The sequence below is a fragment of the Brassica rapa genome, chromosome A09 (genome assembly GCF_000309985.2).
Source record: "Brassica rapa cultivar Chiifu-401-42 chromosome A09, CAAS_Brap_v3.01, whole genome shotgun sequence".
NCBI classification, from domain to species: domain Eukaryota; kingdom Viridiplantae; phylum Streptophyta; class Magnoliopsida; order Brassicales; family Brassicaceae; genus Brassica; species Brassica rapa.
Window position 1 is genome coordinate 16,005,048 of NC_024803.2, and position 18,814 is coordinate 16,023,861.

At 38.8% G+C, this 18,814-nt stretch overlaps 2 protein-coding genes across 2 annotated transcripts; one reads left to right on the top strand and one right to left on the bottom strand.

Moving 5' to 3' along the window:
• The first annotated feature begins 1,190 nt into the window (after positions 1 to 1,190).
• On the top strand, positions 1,191 to 3,610 carry LOC103839413 (DNA-binding protein SMUBP-2). Its single transcript, XM_033280501.1, has 2 exons — positions 1,191 to 1,337; positions 1,426 to 3,610. Exon 2 carries the CDS (start codon positions 1,433 to 1,435, stop codon positions 3,362 to 3,364), a length of 1,932 nt encoding a protein of 643 aa, XP_033136392.1. The 5' UTR covers positions 1,191 to 1,337; positions 1,426 to 1,432; the 3' UTR covers positions 3,365 to 3,610.
• A 9,901-nt stretch (positions 3,611 to 13,511) lies between these two features.
• On the bottom strand, positions 13,512 to 18,142 carry LOC103839680 (vesicle-associated protein 1-4). The gene is made up of 2 exons (XM_033280568.1): positions 17,239 to 18,142; positions 13,512 to 16,749 (listed from the first exon to the last, which is right to left on the bottom strand). Exons 1-2 carry the CDS (start codon positions 17,451 to 17,453, stop codon positions 16,419 to 16,421), a joined length of 546 nt encoding a protein of 181 aa, XP_033136459.1. The 5' UTR covers positions 17,454 to 18,142; the 3' UTR covers positions 13,512 to 16,418.
• Between the last annotated feature and the right edge of the window lie 672 nt (positions 18,143 to 18,814).

Here is an 18,814-nt window from a genome sequence, read left to right on the forward strand (position 1 = left end):
CATTTTTTTATTTTTATTTTATTTATTTTTATTTAGTTTTGTTTGTTTATCTCTATTATTAGAAGAGAAGTACCAATATAAATTGCTCCTTAGTTTTCAAAGTTATTTACATTTGAATGCCACTGAAGTAATAAATTTACCTACCTTTTAGTATTCTTGTATTTTATAGTTTAATTAATGCATTTTCCTAAAATAAAATATAACAAATTATGTTTATTTATTTAAAAAAATGTTTTCTATAATCTAGGTAAACAATAAATTATACTTAATCAATGTCAAAAATGTAACAAGATTTTATTATTACGGGGGTGGTTATTTTTTATTTTGGTATATTAACTACGTCTAAAAAAACATAAAAGTGTTATAAAAATACATAATATAAACCACACGATTTTAAATAATATATTAAATTATTTAATCGTATAAATCAAATATAAAAATAGATAACCATTTTATTTTACATTAAAATTTTGATCCATAAAAAATACATTTGCACGAACACACGAGTTATATTTTAAAAATAGGGTTGTAACAGTTGACGGATCAAAAAATAAAATAAAATTATTCATTATAAATTCTAAAATGATTGTGTTTAGAAATATATTAAATAATTATTTAGTATATATATATATATATAAATTTTAAAAACATATATTACCATTTATATAAGATAAATATTTTTTTTTGCAAACCAAAAATGAATACCCACGCGGGTGCGCGGATCAAGCTTTAGTTTAATTTTAAACCAAGAGTATTAAGGATATTTTACCCTTTAATGAATGTTATTTTTGTGACTTTCTCCTTCTAGTGTCATTTTGAGATAAAAACTCAAAAGGTGCTATTACTGACAATTGCCCTTCTTTTTACCTAAGAAAAATAGAAGTTATCCGATACACACATATATATATATATATAATTATAAGTATAAAAACGATCAAGCTCTGTTCATCGTTCATATAACTCGTAATCTAATTTAATCTTGTTAAACTCATTTATTAAATGAACCTAAAAAATAGAGATCATGTTCATAAAAAATTGAGCTGAAGCTGAGTCGGCTCATGAGCTATAGCTCATTTGGACACCCATAATCAATCATCAGGTCTAAAATATATATAAAACTGGGCCAATAGCGGACCACAAAAGCCGAAACGTTCATAAAATCAAAGCCCATTAAAAAGAAATGCTCGAGAGCTAAGACCTTCACAACTATCTTCCACCGTAGTCAGATCATCGTCTCCATTCTAGGGTTTCTTTCTCTCATCTCAATTTGTCGAGGGTCTTCCTCCTCGGCCAATAGATAAGAACTCATCGTCGAAGAACATTTCCTTTAGATAGAAGGATCCTTCATTTGGATTCATCTGAGTTTTAGATTTTGCGTTGTTTCAAATTCTATACTACAATTGAATTCAGAGAATCAACAATCTCTCAACAAATGGCCAAGAACCGAGGAACTGCGATGTCACTCGAGTCCTTCGTGTCAACGATGGCTCCACTTATCGACATGGAGAAAGAAGCCGAGATCTCAATGTCCCTAACCTCAGGCGCGTCGAGAAACATCGAAACCGCTCAGAAGAAAGGCACCACGATCCTCAACTTGAAATGCGTCGATATGCAAACAGGTCTCATGGGGAAGTCTCTCCTCGAGTTCCAATCCAACAAAGGAGACGTCCTTCCTCCCCACAAGTTCGGCAACCACGACGTCGTCGTTTTAAAGCTCAACAAAGCCGATCTCGGCTCCTCTCCCCTTGCGCAGGGAGTCGTGTACCGGTTGAGAGACTCCTCGATCACGGTTGTGTTCGATGAGGTCCCTGAGGAAGGGCTGAACACTTCTCTGAGGCTGGAGAAGCTCGCTAACGAGGTGACGTATAGGAGGATGAAGGATACGTTGGTGCAGTTGAGTAAAGGTGTGTTGAGAGGACCTGCTTCTGATTTGGTACCTGTCTTGTTCGGTGAGAGAGGGCCAACGGTTGCAAAGAAGGAGGTTGAGTTTACGGCGTTTAACAAGAGTCTTGATCAGTCTCAGAGAGATGCGATTTCGAAGGCTTTGTCTTCGAAGGATGTGTTTTTGTTACACGGTCCTCCTGGTACTGGGAAGACAACTACTGTTGTGGAGATAATCTTGCAAGAAGTGAAACGCGGTTCCAAGATTCTCGCGTGTGCGGCTTCGAATATCGCTGTTGATAACATTGTCGAGAGGCTTGTTCCTCACAAGGTGAAGCTGGTGAGAGTGGGGCATCCTGCGAGGCTCTTACCTCAAGTGCTGGATAGTGCTCTAGACGCTCAGGTTCTTAAGGGGGATAACAGCGCGCTAGCGAATGACATCAGGAAGGAGATGAAGGCGTTGAACGGGAAGCTGTTGAAAGCGAAAGATAGAAACACGAGGAGAGGGATACAGAAGGACCTTCGAGCTTTGGGTAAAGAGGAGCGTAAGAGGCAGCAGTTAGCTGTTTCGGACGTGATCAAGAACACTGATGTCATTCTCACGACTCTGACTGGTGCACTAACGCGAAAGCTTGATAGTATAACTTTTGACTTGGTGATTATCGATGAAGGAGCGCAGGCTCTTGAGGTTGCTTGCTGGATTGCTCTGCTTAAGGGTTCGAGATGTATACTTGCGGGAGACCATCTCCAGCTCCCGCCGACGATCCAGAGCGCTGAAGCTGAGAGGAAAGGGTTGGGGATAACGCTCTTTGAACGGTTAGCGGATCTTTATGGAGATGAGATTAAGTCTATGCTTACTGTTCAGTACCGTATGCATGAGCTTATTATGAACTGGTCATCAGAAGAGCTTTACGATGGGAAGATAACAGCGCATTCAAGTGTTGCCTCGCATATGGTTTTTGACTTGGATGATGTAGAGAAATCTTCTGCAACAGAGGCGACTCTGCTGTTAGTAGATTCCGCTGGGTGTGACATGGAGGAGAAGAAAGACGAGGAAGAGAGCACTTATAACGAAGGGGAAGCAGAGGTTGCTATGGCGCATGCCAAGAGACTGATCAAGAGTGGTGTTCGTCCTTCTGATATTGGAATCATCACACCTTACGCTGCTCAGGTTATGGTGCTTAGGATTCTTAGGGGCAAAGAGGAGAAGCTAAAGGAGATGGAGATCTCTACGGTGGATGGTTTCCAAGGACGAGAGAAAGAAGCTATCATCATTTCAATGGTTAGATCAAACTCAAAGAAGGAGGTTGGGTTTCTAAAGGACCAAAGGAGAATGAACGTGGCTGTTACTCGCGCTAGAAGACAGTGTTGTGTGGTCTGCGATACAGAGACGGTGAGCAGTGATGCGTTTCTCAAACGTATGATTGAGTACTTTGAGGAGCATGGGGAATATCTCAGCGCCTCTGACTACACCAATTGGTAAACTCAAGCCAGAGCCAAATCTTCTTGGTTAGCATAGTTTCAGACCCTTTGGCGTTACTTGTCTGCATACTATCGATGGACATGTCACATGTTTGTACCTTCTTCACCTAGCTTATAATAAAAAGTCGGGGTCCCTGAAGCATTCTTCAAGGCTTGTCATGTGCTACTTATGTTGTCGCTGTTCGTATAACAATATGTGTACTTAATTTAACCCATTTGAGTTTTGAATATTGAGTTGAAGTCAGTATGAAGGTGAAGTCAAACCCGGATTTCAAGAGATTGATCGAATGATATTTGCATTTTTAGTTGAAATTGACCGATGTGCTACAGCGGATGTTAATGCACAGGGGATAAGTAAAATGTAATTTACTTGTAATAAATTGAATGGGCCTTTAAGCTTATTTCACTCAACCATTTAGTTAACTTAGAAAAACGTTGGGGCGTAAAGTGTTGCATAAAGCCCATAAAATCCTCGCAGCAAAAAGTCTATTTACTACTGTTGTGTCTTTGATGACGTTTGTACAAGAGAATTTTTCAGTTTATGGAGATGAGATCAAGTTCAAGTCGATGCTTACTGTTCAGTATTGTATGCATGAACTGTTTATCCCAAGAACTTAAGGATGGAAAGATAAGAGCTCATTCAAATGTTGCCTCACACAGGCTTTTTGACTTGGAGAATGTAACCAAATCTTTTTTTTTTTTTTGCTAAACTGTAAATATCATAAAAATGAGCAAAAGATTTTACAAGAAGATCTTTGTTCTGAAACCATCAAGGCAAAAAAATTAAAACAAGATGGAACAAAGGCAAATATCACTAAACAGAGGAGTCTATCTCAGCCACATTTGCATGAGGCTTTTGAATGGCTTCCTTTGTCTCCTAGCTGAGATGATATTTCGCACCTCTCTGTCGATACCATGGAAAACAGTTGCGCTCGATAAAGAAGCTTGATTATGAATGAGGTTGTTCCTCTGTTTCCATAGATGAAAGATAACTGTTTGGCCTGCAATTTTCCTCAAGAGTGTGAGGCTCTTTGAACGGGAGGAACGTATCCAAGAGAGAAGCTCCGACCAGGTCGTGATCATTGATGGCGGGGGTTGGCATCTTCTCATCACCTCGGACCAAACTTCATAGCTATACGCGCAGGTAAGCATAAGATGGTCTCTCGTTTCATCATATCGCGTACAGAAGGGGCACGCTGGTGCTATCGGTAGACCCCAGGCCGCGAGCCTCGCCTGTGTTGGCAGCCTGTCGTAATTCGCAACCCACATCGTGAATGCATGTTTAGGAATTCCTCCTTTGAACCAGACGACGTCTACCCAGTCTTTTTCCTCCTCCCTCGGCCTCAGCATCTCCCACGTTGTAGATGACCTGAAACTACGAGAAGGATAATCAGCCACAATCCATTCATACTCATCTACTTTATCAGGAGCTAAAGGCAAGGTAATAGTTGTAAGATAGACATGAAGATCAACTTCCTTTTGTGCTCTAGGATGTGGGAGTTTCCAAACATTCTGTCTGATTGCATCAGCAACAACTGCCTCCTTTCTAATCGTCAATGCTCTCGGACCAGAAGGACCTATGTACTCGATTAACTGGCCAAATGGCGTCCAGACATCAAACCAAAAGCTAGTAGTCCTTCCATTTCCCAGGTTGGATTGACAGAACTGAATCGCTAAGGGTCGGAGATCTAGCAACTTTTTCCAGGTCCAAGAATCCGTTTGTGAGGCTTGGATGGTCCAGAAAGACTTATTCTGTAAGTGGATACTCCAGTGCCAGTCCACCCAAAGAGACGGAGCTTTAGACAGAAGCAACCAAATGAACTTTAGGCATAGGACTTGATTCCAAACAGAGAAGCTCCTAAGTCCCAGCCCACCTTCTTGCTTGGGGAGACACACTGTCTGCCAAGCTATCTTGGCTACTCCTCTCTTCTCATGGTTACCAGACCAAAGGAACTGGGAGCACAGGGACTCGATGCTTTTAATGCAGCCTTTGGGGAGAATGAAAGCAGAGAGCCAAAAGGAGACGAGACCGAAGATCACAGTCCTCAGCAACTGCAGCCTTCCAGCGAATGAGAGGATCTTAGCAGTCCAAGATTGAATTTTCGAGGTGATCTTCAGCAACAAGGGAGTATATTCTGAAATCTTTAGCTTCCTGCTCATGAGAGGAAGACCGAGATACCTTATAGGGAATTGACCCGAAGAGAATCCGTAGCTAGCAATAGCCGCTGATTCAACTTGGTCAACTCCTGAAGTGAAGAGCTCGGTCTTATTAGTATTCATATGAAGGCTGGACCAGGAAGCAAAGTCATCGAGGCATTCCGCTATTCCATGCAGGCTGTTACTCGTGCCGTCGAAGAACACCATGACGTCATCAGCAAACATGAGGTGAGAGATCCTCAGCTGTTCCGTTCTAGGGTGATACCCAATAATCCCCGACTCATAACGAGAGAGGAGCAACCTAGAGAGGCATTCCATAGATAGAACGAACAAGTAAGGTGAGAGGGGATCACCCTGCCTAATGCCTTTTGTACTCTTGAAGAAACCTCCATTAGCGCCATTCACACAGACAGAGAAGGAAGCCGTAGACAGGCATTCTGATATAAGGCTAATATAACTTTCAGGAATGGCAATGGCTCGTAGAGCAGCGATGATGAAATCCCAACGGACGCTGTCAAACGCCTTCCTAAGATCAACCTTTAACATGCCTCTCGGTGATAACGCATGGGTGGTGTAGCCATTGACGAGGTCTGTTGCGAGCAGGACATTCTCAGCTAAGAGTCTCCCTGGGAGGAAAGCGGACTGAGCTTTAGAGATCATAAGCGGGAGAATAACCTTAAGCCTTGTAGCCAGGAGCTTAGAGATGACTTTATAAACCGTATTTAGACAAGATATTGGCCTAAAGTCCGTTGTCAGTGAAGCGTTCAGCTTCTTGGGAATGAGAACCAGGTTTGCACAGTTTCACTGCTTGAGAAGCTTCCCTGAACGAAAAAATTCTAGAACCGCTGCAGTTACTTCCGGACCCACAACCACCCACGCAGATGTGAAGAATTCTGCTGAATATCCGTCAGGCCCAGCCGACTTATTCTTAGGAAGGGAAAAGAACGCATTCCTAACATCCTCAGCAGAGAAATCCTTCTCGAAACTAGCCACTTGACTTGCTGAGCACTTGAAGTCGAAGAGAATATCCATGTCGCTTTGTATGAATAAAGGGTCTGCAACCGGGCCCCCAAGGAGGTCCCCAAAGTAATCCACGCATAGCTGTTGGATACCCGATTGAGAGGTAATTTCCTCCCCGTTAGGTGCAGTAAGGAAATGAATATGATTTTGAGCCTGCCGGGAGGCTGCATACCGATGAAATAGACTAGAATTTCCATCCCCAAGAGATAGCCAGTTGATGCTTGTTCTTTGGTAGAAGAAAGCTGTCTCAGCTGATGCCAATTCTTCCCACTCATGTTGAGCCTGAAGCTCGGTAGCAGCGTTAGAGGATGAGGGAAGAGATAGCATAGCAGATTGCGCATGGAGGAGTTTCTCATGAGCCAGAGCCGTTTTCATCTCAATGCCCGAGTAGTTTTGACGGCTAAACTCTCTAATAACATTTTTCAACAGCTTCAACTTCTTTGATACCCTAAACATTGCTGAACCCGTAATGTTATACGAGAACCAGCTGATGCAAATAGTAGAGAGAAACTCCGGGTTCTGAAAGAGGAAGTTGTAAAAACGGAAAGGCTTTTTAGTTCTCCGTCTGTCGGGCTCCAACGTGATGGATATGACAGCGTGGTCAGAGAAATCCGGACTGCCCACAAACGCAACCGATGAAGGGAAGACCGAATACCATTCATCATTCACCAAGCTCCTATCTAGCTTCTTAGCCAAGGGACTCGCCTTCCTCTTGTTCCACCATGTGAATGTTGTACCCCTGAAATTAAGATCATCCAAGTTTGCATCAGATAGGCAGAGATTAAATTCTCTAATTCGCTTATCCATATTTAAAGTTGGGAGCAAAGAGTGTTCAGATGGGTCCCTGATTTGATTGAAATCACCCAAGATCAGCCAAGGCTTTGTGCTCATAGCCATATCATCCGCCATGGCCGTGATCTCCGCCCAGAGAAGAGACCTGTCCACAGGGTCGTTTGATGCGTATACTACCGAGATAAACACCTTTGCTGGTGTAGAAGAAGGCCAGGTCACTTCAGCAGTGATCATCTGGAGTGACTTAGAGATAATAGTAACCACCAGGGAGGGATGCCAGACAAGCCATATTTTCCCAAGAGGAGAGAAACCATAGTTGTCCTCAGTAAACCACCCCGGAAAAATTTGCGACACAAACTTATTCATCTTGAGTTGCTTCACGTGAGTCTCAAGGATGCCGCCAAAAAGAGGAGAATATTTCCTGATCCATTTTCTTAATCCGCTGCGGTGAGAAAACTTATTTAACCCGCGTACATTCCAACAAAAAAGGTCCGTCGACATTATTTAATTGAGTTTGGGGCTCCTGCCCCGGTCACCCTTTTGGCCTGAGTATTTCAGACCTGAAAATTTCTTCTTATTCCTTACCACCTGAAAACCCAAATCCAGGTCGTGCTTACTTAGCTCCCCTTCCTCCAATTCTGAGTCCGAGGATTCGACATCAAAGGAGTCCGGCTGGATGTCAGATTGAGAGGAGTGAGAAGCACCATAGCGGCTCTTTAGCCTCATGGATCTGAGGTAGTATGGTGTGGTACTGGATTCTCCCAACGCTAAATCTGTAGATGATCCCAGCTTAGAGTCACTAGGTAGCACTTCCTGCACACTCTGGACCTGCTTCTTACCTAGCAAAACTGGATGTACCCCCTGCTCAGTTCCTTCCTCTTGCGCAATTGGCTCTTCTTGCGCTGACTGCCTAGCCAAATCTGCGAGCCCCGGCGGGGAGGTGTTCTGGCCATCGAGCGAAAGATGTTTTGCCTTAACACCCGAGCTGCCGACCTCTCTCCAAACCTGCTTGTCTCTAGACTTTCCCCTGCGCGTTTTCCTACCAGGAGGATCCGCTTTCTTCTTCTGAGGGCATTTTGCGGAGGAGTGCTTCTCAGAGTTGCAATGCTCGCAAACTTTAATCACAGAGGGGCAACGCTTTGAGACATGGCCAACTTCCTTACAAATGCCGCACACAGGTGGCATCCAAGGGCTTGAGACCAGAACTCGGCTGATAGCGCCAGAATCAAACTGAACATTTACAGCTTCCGGTAGAGGCTTCCTTGGATCAATGATCGTAAAGACCTTAGCAACCTCAAGGTTAGTTTTATTTGCAGTGGAGGGATGTAAGTACTCCGGGTGACCTACAAGCCCAGCAATCCTCTCCAATCCATCCTCATTGAAGAATTGAAGGGGCACATTTCTGAGCTCAAGCCAAATCGGCGCAGAGGTGAGCTCGGGCTTTCTCGGAACGACTCCTGGTTCCCATTTGTCCACGAACATAGTTTGGCCCTCAATCTGCCAGAGCCGCTGCTGAACTACCCTGTGCCTTGTTGCCACATTCGGTATCCGAAACAGGAACGCAAAGCCCTCCATTTTTGAGACTGCAATGTCCCTATATTGTTTGCTCCAGATCCCATTAACAATGTTGTGTAATGTTCCCTGAGACGGAGGATCAGAGTAGAACTGGCCGATGATAAATGGTTCCCAAGATTTTCTATTCTTCTCAATCACCGAGTTAGGAATTTTGATGCAAGCTTCACCCGAGGGTAGTGTAAAGGCTTCTCCTTTCTTTGCAAGCCTTTTGCCAAACCCCTTAGCATGAGCACACCAGTCGTTTCCGGGGGTTTTGGAAGGCACCGGCAAGCCTGGGTGGATTTTCGATGTACTCGCAGGGGCATTTTCTTTTGGTGCCTCCTGATGCACCTTCATCGAGTTAGTCAGACCGTGCGCCACTGGCGAAACATCCTCACTCATAACCACAGCTTCTGGAACAGAGGCTTCCACTGGAGGCTGATAGTCATTCTTAGCTACCTGTGAGCTCAAAGCATCAAACTTGGCGTCAACAGAAACTACGGGAAGAGACACATCCGGGGCTTGGCTTTCCTTAGAGATAGCTAGCTTTTCCGGGGTTGAGACAGAGGAGCTAATCGGCGCACCGACAGGGCTCGACTCTAGGTTAGACTCTAGAACAGAGTCTTGTAATTCTTCACGAGATGGAGATGGATCTGTCGAGGAAACGGCGATCACTGTCTCACTTGTCGGAAGCGCTACCAATTCTAGGACCAGATCCGAGTGAGCAATCGATTGTTGAGCATCCTTGTCAGCGGGGCCGCCGATTTGGGCATCAGAAACAAACGAGGGGTCAATCGGGTGAAAGTCACTAAGGCTAGTGGTTGATTTTGCCGACACTGAAGATGGCGGCGATTTCGGGGTGGGCTTCTTCTTCTTCGGGGATTTCCTCGGAGAAATCTTCGGTTTCTTCTTCTTCATCTGCGCCGGCGGGACCGGAGCAGAGAAATGGCTGCTGATCCGACGTCGGAGGAGACGCCGGTGAGAAGCAGAGATCGGCACTGTTACAGATGAGAATCGCCTTTATTTTCGCTAGGAGAGAGAAAATAGCCATTTTTTTTGCGTTGGTAACCAAATCTTCTGCACCAAAAATATACCATTGGTTGGGACATGGAAGAGAGAGCACTGATTGTGAAGGAGAAGCAGAGGCTGCAGAAGATACCAACGGTTGGATTTTTAAAGGACCAAAGGCGAATGAATGTGGCTGTTACTGCTCTAGAAGACATTATTTGCTTCTAGACTGAGCAGTCATTAGTTTCTTAAACGAATGTATGATCTAATGAGGGCCTGTTTGTTTCTCCATTTAAATGAATCATCTGGATGAAGATGGGAGTTTTGTTTGTTTATGCACTAAAAGTGCAATTCATTCAAATAGATCATCCGGATGACTTTTGGAAATTTAGGCTTAATTTTAAAGTTCATTCAGCTGAACCAATTTGGATCATTTGAATGTAGATGGTTCATTCAAAATGGTATAAAGTCTATTATGCCCCTAATGTAATTCACAAATTACAAACCAAAACATAATATCATTTTTGTCACAAACGAAAACTGACAAAACTACAAACACTTTTTCCCGTGCTAAAAACTATTTTTTCACGCCAAAACCCCAAAACGCATTTTCCGCTAAAATTGCAAAAAAATATTTTCCCGTCAAAATTGCAAAAACGTGTTTTCCCGCAAAAACCGAAAAACATGTTTTCATGCACAAATCACAAAAAATTATGTTTTCACGCCAACACCCCAAAATACATTTTTCCGCCAAAACACAAAAAACATGTTTTCCCGCCAAAGTCGCAAAACGTGTTTTCCTGCCAAAATTGCAAAAACGTACTTTTCCGCCAAAATTGCAAAAACGTACTTTCCCGCCAAAACCAAAAACATGTTTTCTCGCCAAAACCAAAAATTTGTATTTTCCCGCCAAAACAAAAAAATCTCGTTTTTCCGCGAAAACCGTAAAAATGTGTTCCCGCCAAAAACTTGTTTTCCCGCCAAAATCGCAAAAACGCGTTTTTCGCCAAAATCGCAAAAACGTGTTTTCCCGCTAAAAACGCAAAAATGCGTTTTCTCGCCAAAACCGCAAAAACGTGCTTTCCCGCCAAAACTGCATTTTCCCGCCAAAACCGCAAAACCGCGTTTTCCCGCCAAAACCGCAAAACCGCGTTTTCCCGCCAAAACAGCAAAAGCACGTTTTCCCGCCAAAATCGCAAAAATGTTTTTTCCTGCCAAAACCGCAAAAACGTGTTTTCCCGCTAGAACCGCAAAACGCGTTTTCCCGCCAAAACCGCAAAAATGCATTTTTCCGCCAAAATCGCAAAAACGTGGTTCCCTCCAAAACCGTAAAAACGTGTTTTCTTGCCAAAAACGTATTTCCCGATAAAACCGCAAAAACCTGTTTTCTCGCCAAAACCGAAAATTTGTATTTTCCCGCCAAAACCGAAAAATCTCGTTTTCCCGCCATAACCGAAAAATCTTGTTTTCCCGCCCAAACTGCAAAAAAAAAACTCGTTAATTTTGAAATAATTCTAATGTAAATATATTAAATTAAATAATTAAATGTAATATAGTTAAAATTAATATCAAACATATGATTAAATTAACGTAAGGGTATTTTGGTAATTTGTTTGCTAAACTCATTTGAATAGAAATGAAAATAAAGAAACAAACATAAGATCCATTTAGATGATTCATCTAAATGAGCTATGTGGATGGACAAACAAACAATCACAAAAATCTGAATGGATCATTTGAATAGATCATACAAATGAATCATTTGAATGGAAATAACAAATGCTGAAACAAACGGCCCCTGAATGAATATAATGAGAGGAGTAATAATAATCTATGATCCACAATAAACCCTTTATTATGTCCTTTTCTTTGTCACTGGAAAAAGGAGAAGCCTTTAGTCCGAGGAAGGACTTGTCTCATAATGTCATTGATTAAATCGATTAGATCTTAAGAAGATAGCTAAACCTGATTTGGATATCAATTCCTGATATAAATATACTAACCCTTCTAAGTTACATCTCTTAATTTACAAAAAACCGAAAACGACAAAGAAAAACACAGAGATGGTAACTAATCAGTTCCTGCTCTAGTGGTTAGTGATCTACTATATGCTTTATAAAATTTTTAAAGAAGCTTTACTATGTTAAAGTGGATGGACCTTCACTGATGCATTTCATGAGGATTGGCATAGAAGTAATCTTCTTCCTTTGGTTTATCAGAGATTACTTTCCTATGTGCTGGTTCCCCCATCCTTCTTCCCTCATGAACCTCCTTGACATATACTGCAAACTGATCCCATGAGAGTGTCTTGTTGTCATGCAAGTCCAAAAGCTCCAATAGTCTCTTCTCTTCCGGTTCAGCAATATTGTTTTCTTAAACCTGATATATCTTTCCAAAAAAATGGAAACCCTCAGTTCAATAATCTCGCTGAGACTTTTAGTAAACATTTTGATTTTATGTAAAGTACCTTCGATGACCTTCAACAACTTTAGCCATGTTTCCATAGTAGGTAGGAATAAAAGTGTCGCTGGCTACTGATACAATGAAATCTAGAGCTGATGAATGGTTCTGAAAATGTTGCAGTTCCGTTGAGTCTAATAGCATTTCCTTTTTCACCTGATAACACATTGTGATTTATCATTTTGAAACTATATTATATGGTGAAAGCATGACAGTGTGACAGAAAAAAAAACTTACAATTCTTGGGAATGATTCTTTTAAAATGGCTAATTGTTGGAACTGTATCATTTGATTAAACAAGAAAAAAAAAACAAAAAGAAAAGAAGACCAAGAAAATGTGAAAGAGACAAGAGCAAACAAACTCAAAGGAGAAGTCAAAGAAGTTGGAGTGTTAGACTTTTCTTGTAAACTTAGTCTAGGTAAAGACAAATGGGAATGGTTAGGCTAAAAGTCTAAATATGTGTGCGTAGTAGTTAGAGAATCTACTATAAATATGTGTAAGTTTGTGTGTTTGAAACTTATGAGAAAAGAAAAAATGTCGACAGTTTTGAACAAAAAAAAAATTGAAGACAGAAAAAGTGTTCTCTCTTTTTTTTCTACAAGAAAACAAATTAAACGTGAGAGAGAAAAGAGAGGGAGTAAGCTTGTGTACATTATAACACAAGTGTAACAACAGAGAGTGAACAAGAAAATAGGAACAGAGAGAGAAATAGAGGTTGGCCATGAGTGAGAGGTCAAGCCAAGAAGTAAAAGTTCAACATGGTATTAGAGCTGTGTTGTTCAAATGTTAACAGTAATCTCCTCTCACCACCGTAAATATCACCAGCTTCAATGTATAACCAGGGCCGGCTCAGGTGCAGCCCAGGGCCCAAGAGAGAGAGAGGGGCCCATTATGTTTTTGAGTATTCAAAAAAAAAAATTTGTCAACTGAATATACGAAATTTAAGAGGCAGAACAGATACAGCTGGAAAATTATAGGAATGTTCATATAGACTGATTTTTCTTTTCAAATCAAAAACGTTTCGCGTTCCCCAAATATCTTTTTCTCACTAAATTCTTCGTTTCCCATTAGAATTCCATTTCCCCATATATAATTCCAATTTTTATTTTATTTTATGAGATCATGCTCTGTTCTATTAATATTATTTTATTTTTTAAAATAAAACTTTTAGTAACTAGGTTTATATATTTTAGACGGATCAAAATTTTATTCCTAATTATATGTCACTTCTTTCTAGACAATTAGATTGTATCATGGTGAACATTGAACAACATTTTGAAAACAAGTGCTAATACAAATTTAAAATCTGATGGTATAAAAATAATTTATGTGAGAGAATTGTTTTTAATACGACTAATCACTTCTAATCCCGTACGTGAGCATGATAATATTTTAAGCATTTGGTTTCATATTTTGATAAACTATACAATTTTGTTAGAAATAAACAATATTTTAAGAGTTAAGGGCCTATTTTGAAAAATTGCCCCAGGGCCTATGAAATGGTTAAGCCGGCCCTGTGTATATCTGTGTATCCTTATTGTGGAACCCTAATGCTTTTAAGACCGAAACAGTCTCTTCAGGTGTCAATGGACAACGCCCTTACACTCTGCTCTCCTTAGAGACTACCTCTTTCTCTTTCCACCATGGATATGCATACCTAGAAAGAGAACCATGAAATCAAGATTTTGTATAAAAGGTCAAAGCTAGAAGAGTATGTTACCTCATCTTTTTGAGCTCTTCAGCTTCTTCCTGAGTGCAACCAGAGAAAGCCAACATGTCCATCTCATATCTCAAATGCAAAGCCACAAAAGGCCCTCTTTGTTTGAGAATACTAACTAACTTTGCTCCTAAAGCCTCTATCTGTGGAGTGAATCTCACCTGGTCCTTGGAAGTTCAAACGGCATCTCAGCCTCTGGAGATGGAGAGAAAGACCATTGTTGGCTATCGAGTATCACTCCTGTTGAAATGTTTCCTGAACCGCGGCAAGAGCTAAAACAAGACACATCAATCAATAAAAACAAAACGCAGATCAGTCATAAGCAAGTAGGCCACATTTTCACGAAACGTCCAAAACTTTGAATACTGCAAAAATCTCTCTCTCTCTCTCTAGTGCCGCCATGGATTTTCTTTTCGGAGTTCATTTTTTCTTTTGATACTCACGTTGTTATCTCCTACAACACTATCAATCGGGTATGAGCTCATTCTGGACAACGAAATGCATGTCCGAGAATATTCATATATACAAACTCAATAACCGTTGGCAAATACTTCATCGTAAACCCTAACGAAGATATCATCCTCTTTCTGATTATCTGAAAATCACCGTCAAGGCGTCAAGGTAGTAACCAGGGGCGAAGCCACCTTATGTGGTGAGGTGGCACCTGTACGGCTGCACCCATATATATCTTAAAAATTAAAATTTTATAGCTAAAAAATTAAAATTTTGGTGTATTAGATAGTAAATGTGAACTTGGGCATTCATAATAACCCAAGTTCCAATCTCATTTTTATTACCAATAGTGCACCCAGTAAATAAATACTCTAGATTTGCCCCTGGTAGTAACTACTGGAACATTATCTCATCGATCGTTATCAATCTTAGATTAATAATGTTCTCCCTCTCTTGCTCTTGTGTAATATTAGTAGGTACTAGGTGATGCCGCCAACATGGGACGACGACGTTGCATGAAGCCGATAAGGTGGACTCAGGGCAGTTCTCGTTTACTGCGTATGAGACAGGTAATTTACATTGCGTGCAAGATTCAATAACTACATATACATATGATTTAGGGTTTGACTCGGTCTTGAATTTGAAAAGGAAAGAGCATCGTATAGACAGCTTCTACTTTCTTGAGTGTGTATACAAGGTTGCTACAGCATTTGTAGGTTTGTTTTATATGTATAGCATGTAAATGCAATATGAATTATGTTAGTCTTAATATATTGCATTTATACATATTTTCATTTACATATTGAATTTATAGATATGATTAACAGATTAAGTATGCTTCGCCGAAATATTACATATATATATATATATTGCATTTACATGTTGAACTTACGTAAATGCATTTACATATCAAACAACACTTGGCCGACGCCCAATTTGTATGCTTATACATATTGCATTTATACATGATCTAGTATCATGTAAATAATATTTGACCCTTAGGGCATCATCATTAGTGCGAAATTCTTCCCAAATTTCTCAACCAAAAAATATATTTAAAAAGTTAAAAGTATGTGAGAAAAAGTATATTTAAAGAGAAACATATCTTTAAGAATTAGCAAGGAACTTTCAAAAACGGCTGAAGTGTTGGTTTTACATGTGTCTTTATATAAATGGTGGCATTAGATTTTAAACATTTAATTTTAATTTTAAGTAAAACTGTGTTAAAAATACTATTATAATGTTATCTAGAGAAGGTTGAGAAATTACCCAGTGCTGATGCCCTTATTATTAAACATTCTCTATGCTCCTATTCATATAGGAAAAAAATACCTTGGATTAGTGGCACAGCCAGAAAATAATTTTACCGGGATCATATATATATTAATTATTATATTAAAATAATATAAAATAAGTAAACACATAAATATAATTAATTTACAAGGGATTTAAAACATAACATTTGTGGATATATGATATTTAAGTTACAAACTGAAAAATGAAGGTGAAAAGGAAAGAAAATAAAAGATTGGGGACTTAAATAGAAAACAAATTTGTAAATTTGGTGGGGTCAGCTGAGCCCATTATGCCTTGAATAGCTCCGCTCCTGCCTTGGATATATGCTAAAGAAAGAAAACACTTAGATAAAGAGAAGAATTTAACATGACAAATTACAAAATTCAGTTACGTCTAGACTTTTAGGGTTAAAACAAGAAAGAAAAAAAAAAGAAAAAAAAAACTGTTAGGGTTTTGCTCCTCTTGAAATGGGGAAGCTCACATAGGCAACTGCGATGCGTTCTCTTTTTCTTCTCAGCATGATTATCCTTTTCCTCGAGTTCAGGTGCTTCTATAACTCTCACAACCTCCTTCACAATTTCCTTGATGAAATCAGCTTCACAGCTGCCATATATAAAGTATATGCTCAGATTTTGGAGGAAACGGACTAGAGCGAGAATGTGACTGGAAAGCATACCTCTTGTTTTTCAACGACAAACCCATCTTTCCTGATATACATTCCAACGCTTCCTTCCATTTCTTGATCTGATCTCCGCTAGTAATAGAAGCTCTGGCGAGATTCCAGAATTTATCTCCAAACTTACCCGTCTGTCTCCTCACGTCTCGTGCGCTCACCTTGTAAAAGATTGGAATGACTTGGATCTTCCCTTTATCAGCTAGTTTCTTCATCTTCACTAACTCATCCATGCACCAGCTCGACTCAGGATACCTATATAATTAAGTCGATTATGATTAGGTGATTACGGTTGTTGATTCTAATTCTGGTTCAATAATATAAATGTCTTTGTAGGCTCTGTGCAATGAACCAACGTAGCATGGTTGGTTAAAATCCCTATTTTGACACCCCCAAAATTCTGAAACCCGAGTTCAATCTTCGATGCTAGTTGTTCCCATTTTATTTTTTATTTTGTTACGAGCCAAAGCATCTACTCAATATATTTTTTTTAATCTTTTTTTTGGATCTAAATCAGTTTTTTTCTGGCTTTATAGAAACATTTATGTTATATATTCATTTTAAATGAGAAAGTATTCTTAATTTAATATTATATAATCACTATTTTAATAATATTTCAAATTATTATTTTAATAAAACTAAATTAAATAATTAATTTAGTTTAATTTATGACAGCTGTAAAAAAAATTTCTGGAGCCAATGTAGACACTTGATAATCAAAGAGCGTGGAAAATAGTATACAACCTGGTAGAGAAGATGGCAAGCGCAATGCTCGACTCTTCGATCCTTGCAAAGATATTTTTGAGATCTTTGCCTCTCTGCTCGTATTTGTCAACGATGAAGTTAATCCCATGCCGTTCAAAAGCATCAGTGAGATGACTCACGAAGCTGTGACGCAGTTGCTCTCCTCTGTAGTTGAAGAACACTTGATGGGACTTAGTAGGAGAGATGATCGCCATCGTATGATATCAAGAACACAGGAACTTAAGTACTTAACGTTGTTAAAACTATTACGTATTTTATAACGCTTTCTTCTTCCTCTCAAGGTGCCAACGTCAGTTTTCTAACGTCATCTTTGTCGGTGCCGTGCTCAGCTATTCAGGGGCCGAAGCAGGCCCGGCCCAAATAGTTCTAAGACCTTGTGCTTCATAAAAGAAAGTTCCCAAACTTTAGCTATATTTATACTTTTTCGCAAATAAGACCCTAGTTTTTAAAGAAAAATAAAATACCACGTGCAAATGTGCCTTGAACACATGTGCTAAGCAAGGCAAAACTGACAAAAATAAAACTATTTAACACATGAGTATTATACAAAATATGAAAATAGTTATGATAAAGTTTATACAATTCACTATATCCCCTATATATTAAAAGAGAAGTCACTTTATTGAGGTCTAGTAACGTGTCGCTCATAGGTAAATTTTCAACAAAATTGTTATAATTTGATTGATCGATTGTTTTTAATTTTTATTTATTTAAATTAGATCTAAAAATTTAAGGTAAGTCTAAAAACATTAAACATCACTTGCCATATAATCTAAAGAATATTACAAATAACAATTTATGGCAACTAATTTTTGAAATTATAGAAAGATTAATAATGTTTTATTTATTACTTTTAATATTTCTAAACTATAAAATATAATGAACGAATTTTTATATAAGATAATTATAATAGTTTTATACTCTACTTGATGAATTGTATTCAAATATAATTATATAATAACTATTTTAAATATTACAAAATCCAAACATGTTTATTTTATGATTTTTAAATTATTTATCGTTGTTTACAAAATATTTTTTTATCAGAATTTTAAAATTATTTATATAATGTTATAAATTATTTATAAAAATATAAATCCTGCTATATATTGATTGAGAAGTCACATAAGTGATTTTTATTACGTGTTGATCATAAATGAACTCTTGAAATTGTTATAATTTGATTGACCGGTGATTTTTAATTTTATTTATTATAATTATATCTAAAAGGAAAGGATAATTCAATTACCACTTTCCAAATAATCTACATAATATTAGAAATAATTATTTATGGTAACTAATTGTTGAAACTATGAAGGAGTAATAATGCGATCAATTTTTTTATTTATTTATAAATTACATAAAATAATAAACAAAAATATTTATTTGAATTGATAAAATGATTTTATATTCGTATAGTATTTGTATATAAAGTATCATAATAACTATTAATGTCTAATAATTCAATGCATGCTTTATAAATAATTTATAAAATTATAAATACATTTATAAAATTATAAATACATTTATAAAAGTATTTATATTGGCTTATCAG

Excerpts from the sequence above, each read along its gene's own strand:
- LOC103839413 (XM_033280501.1), top strand. The coding sequence starts at position 1,433 with ATGGCCAAGAACCGAGGAACTGCGATGTCACTCGAGTCCTTCGTGTCA.
- LOC103839680 (XM_033280568.1), bottom strand. The coding sequence starts at position 17,453 with ATGGCGATCATCTCTCCTACTAAGTCCCATCAAGTGTTCTTCAACTAC. Across the intron at positions 16,750-17,238 it reads CTTGCCATCTTCTCTACCAG|GTATCCTGAGTCGAGCTGGT; the intron begins GTTGTATACTAT and ends TTAATTATATAG.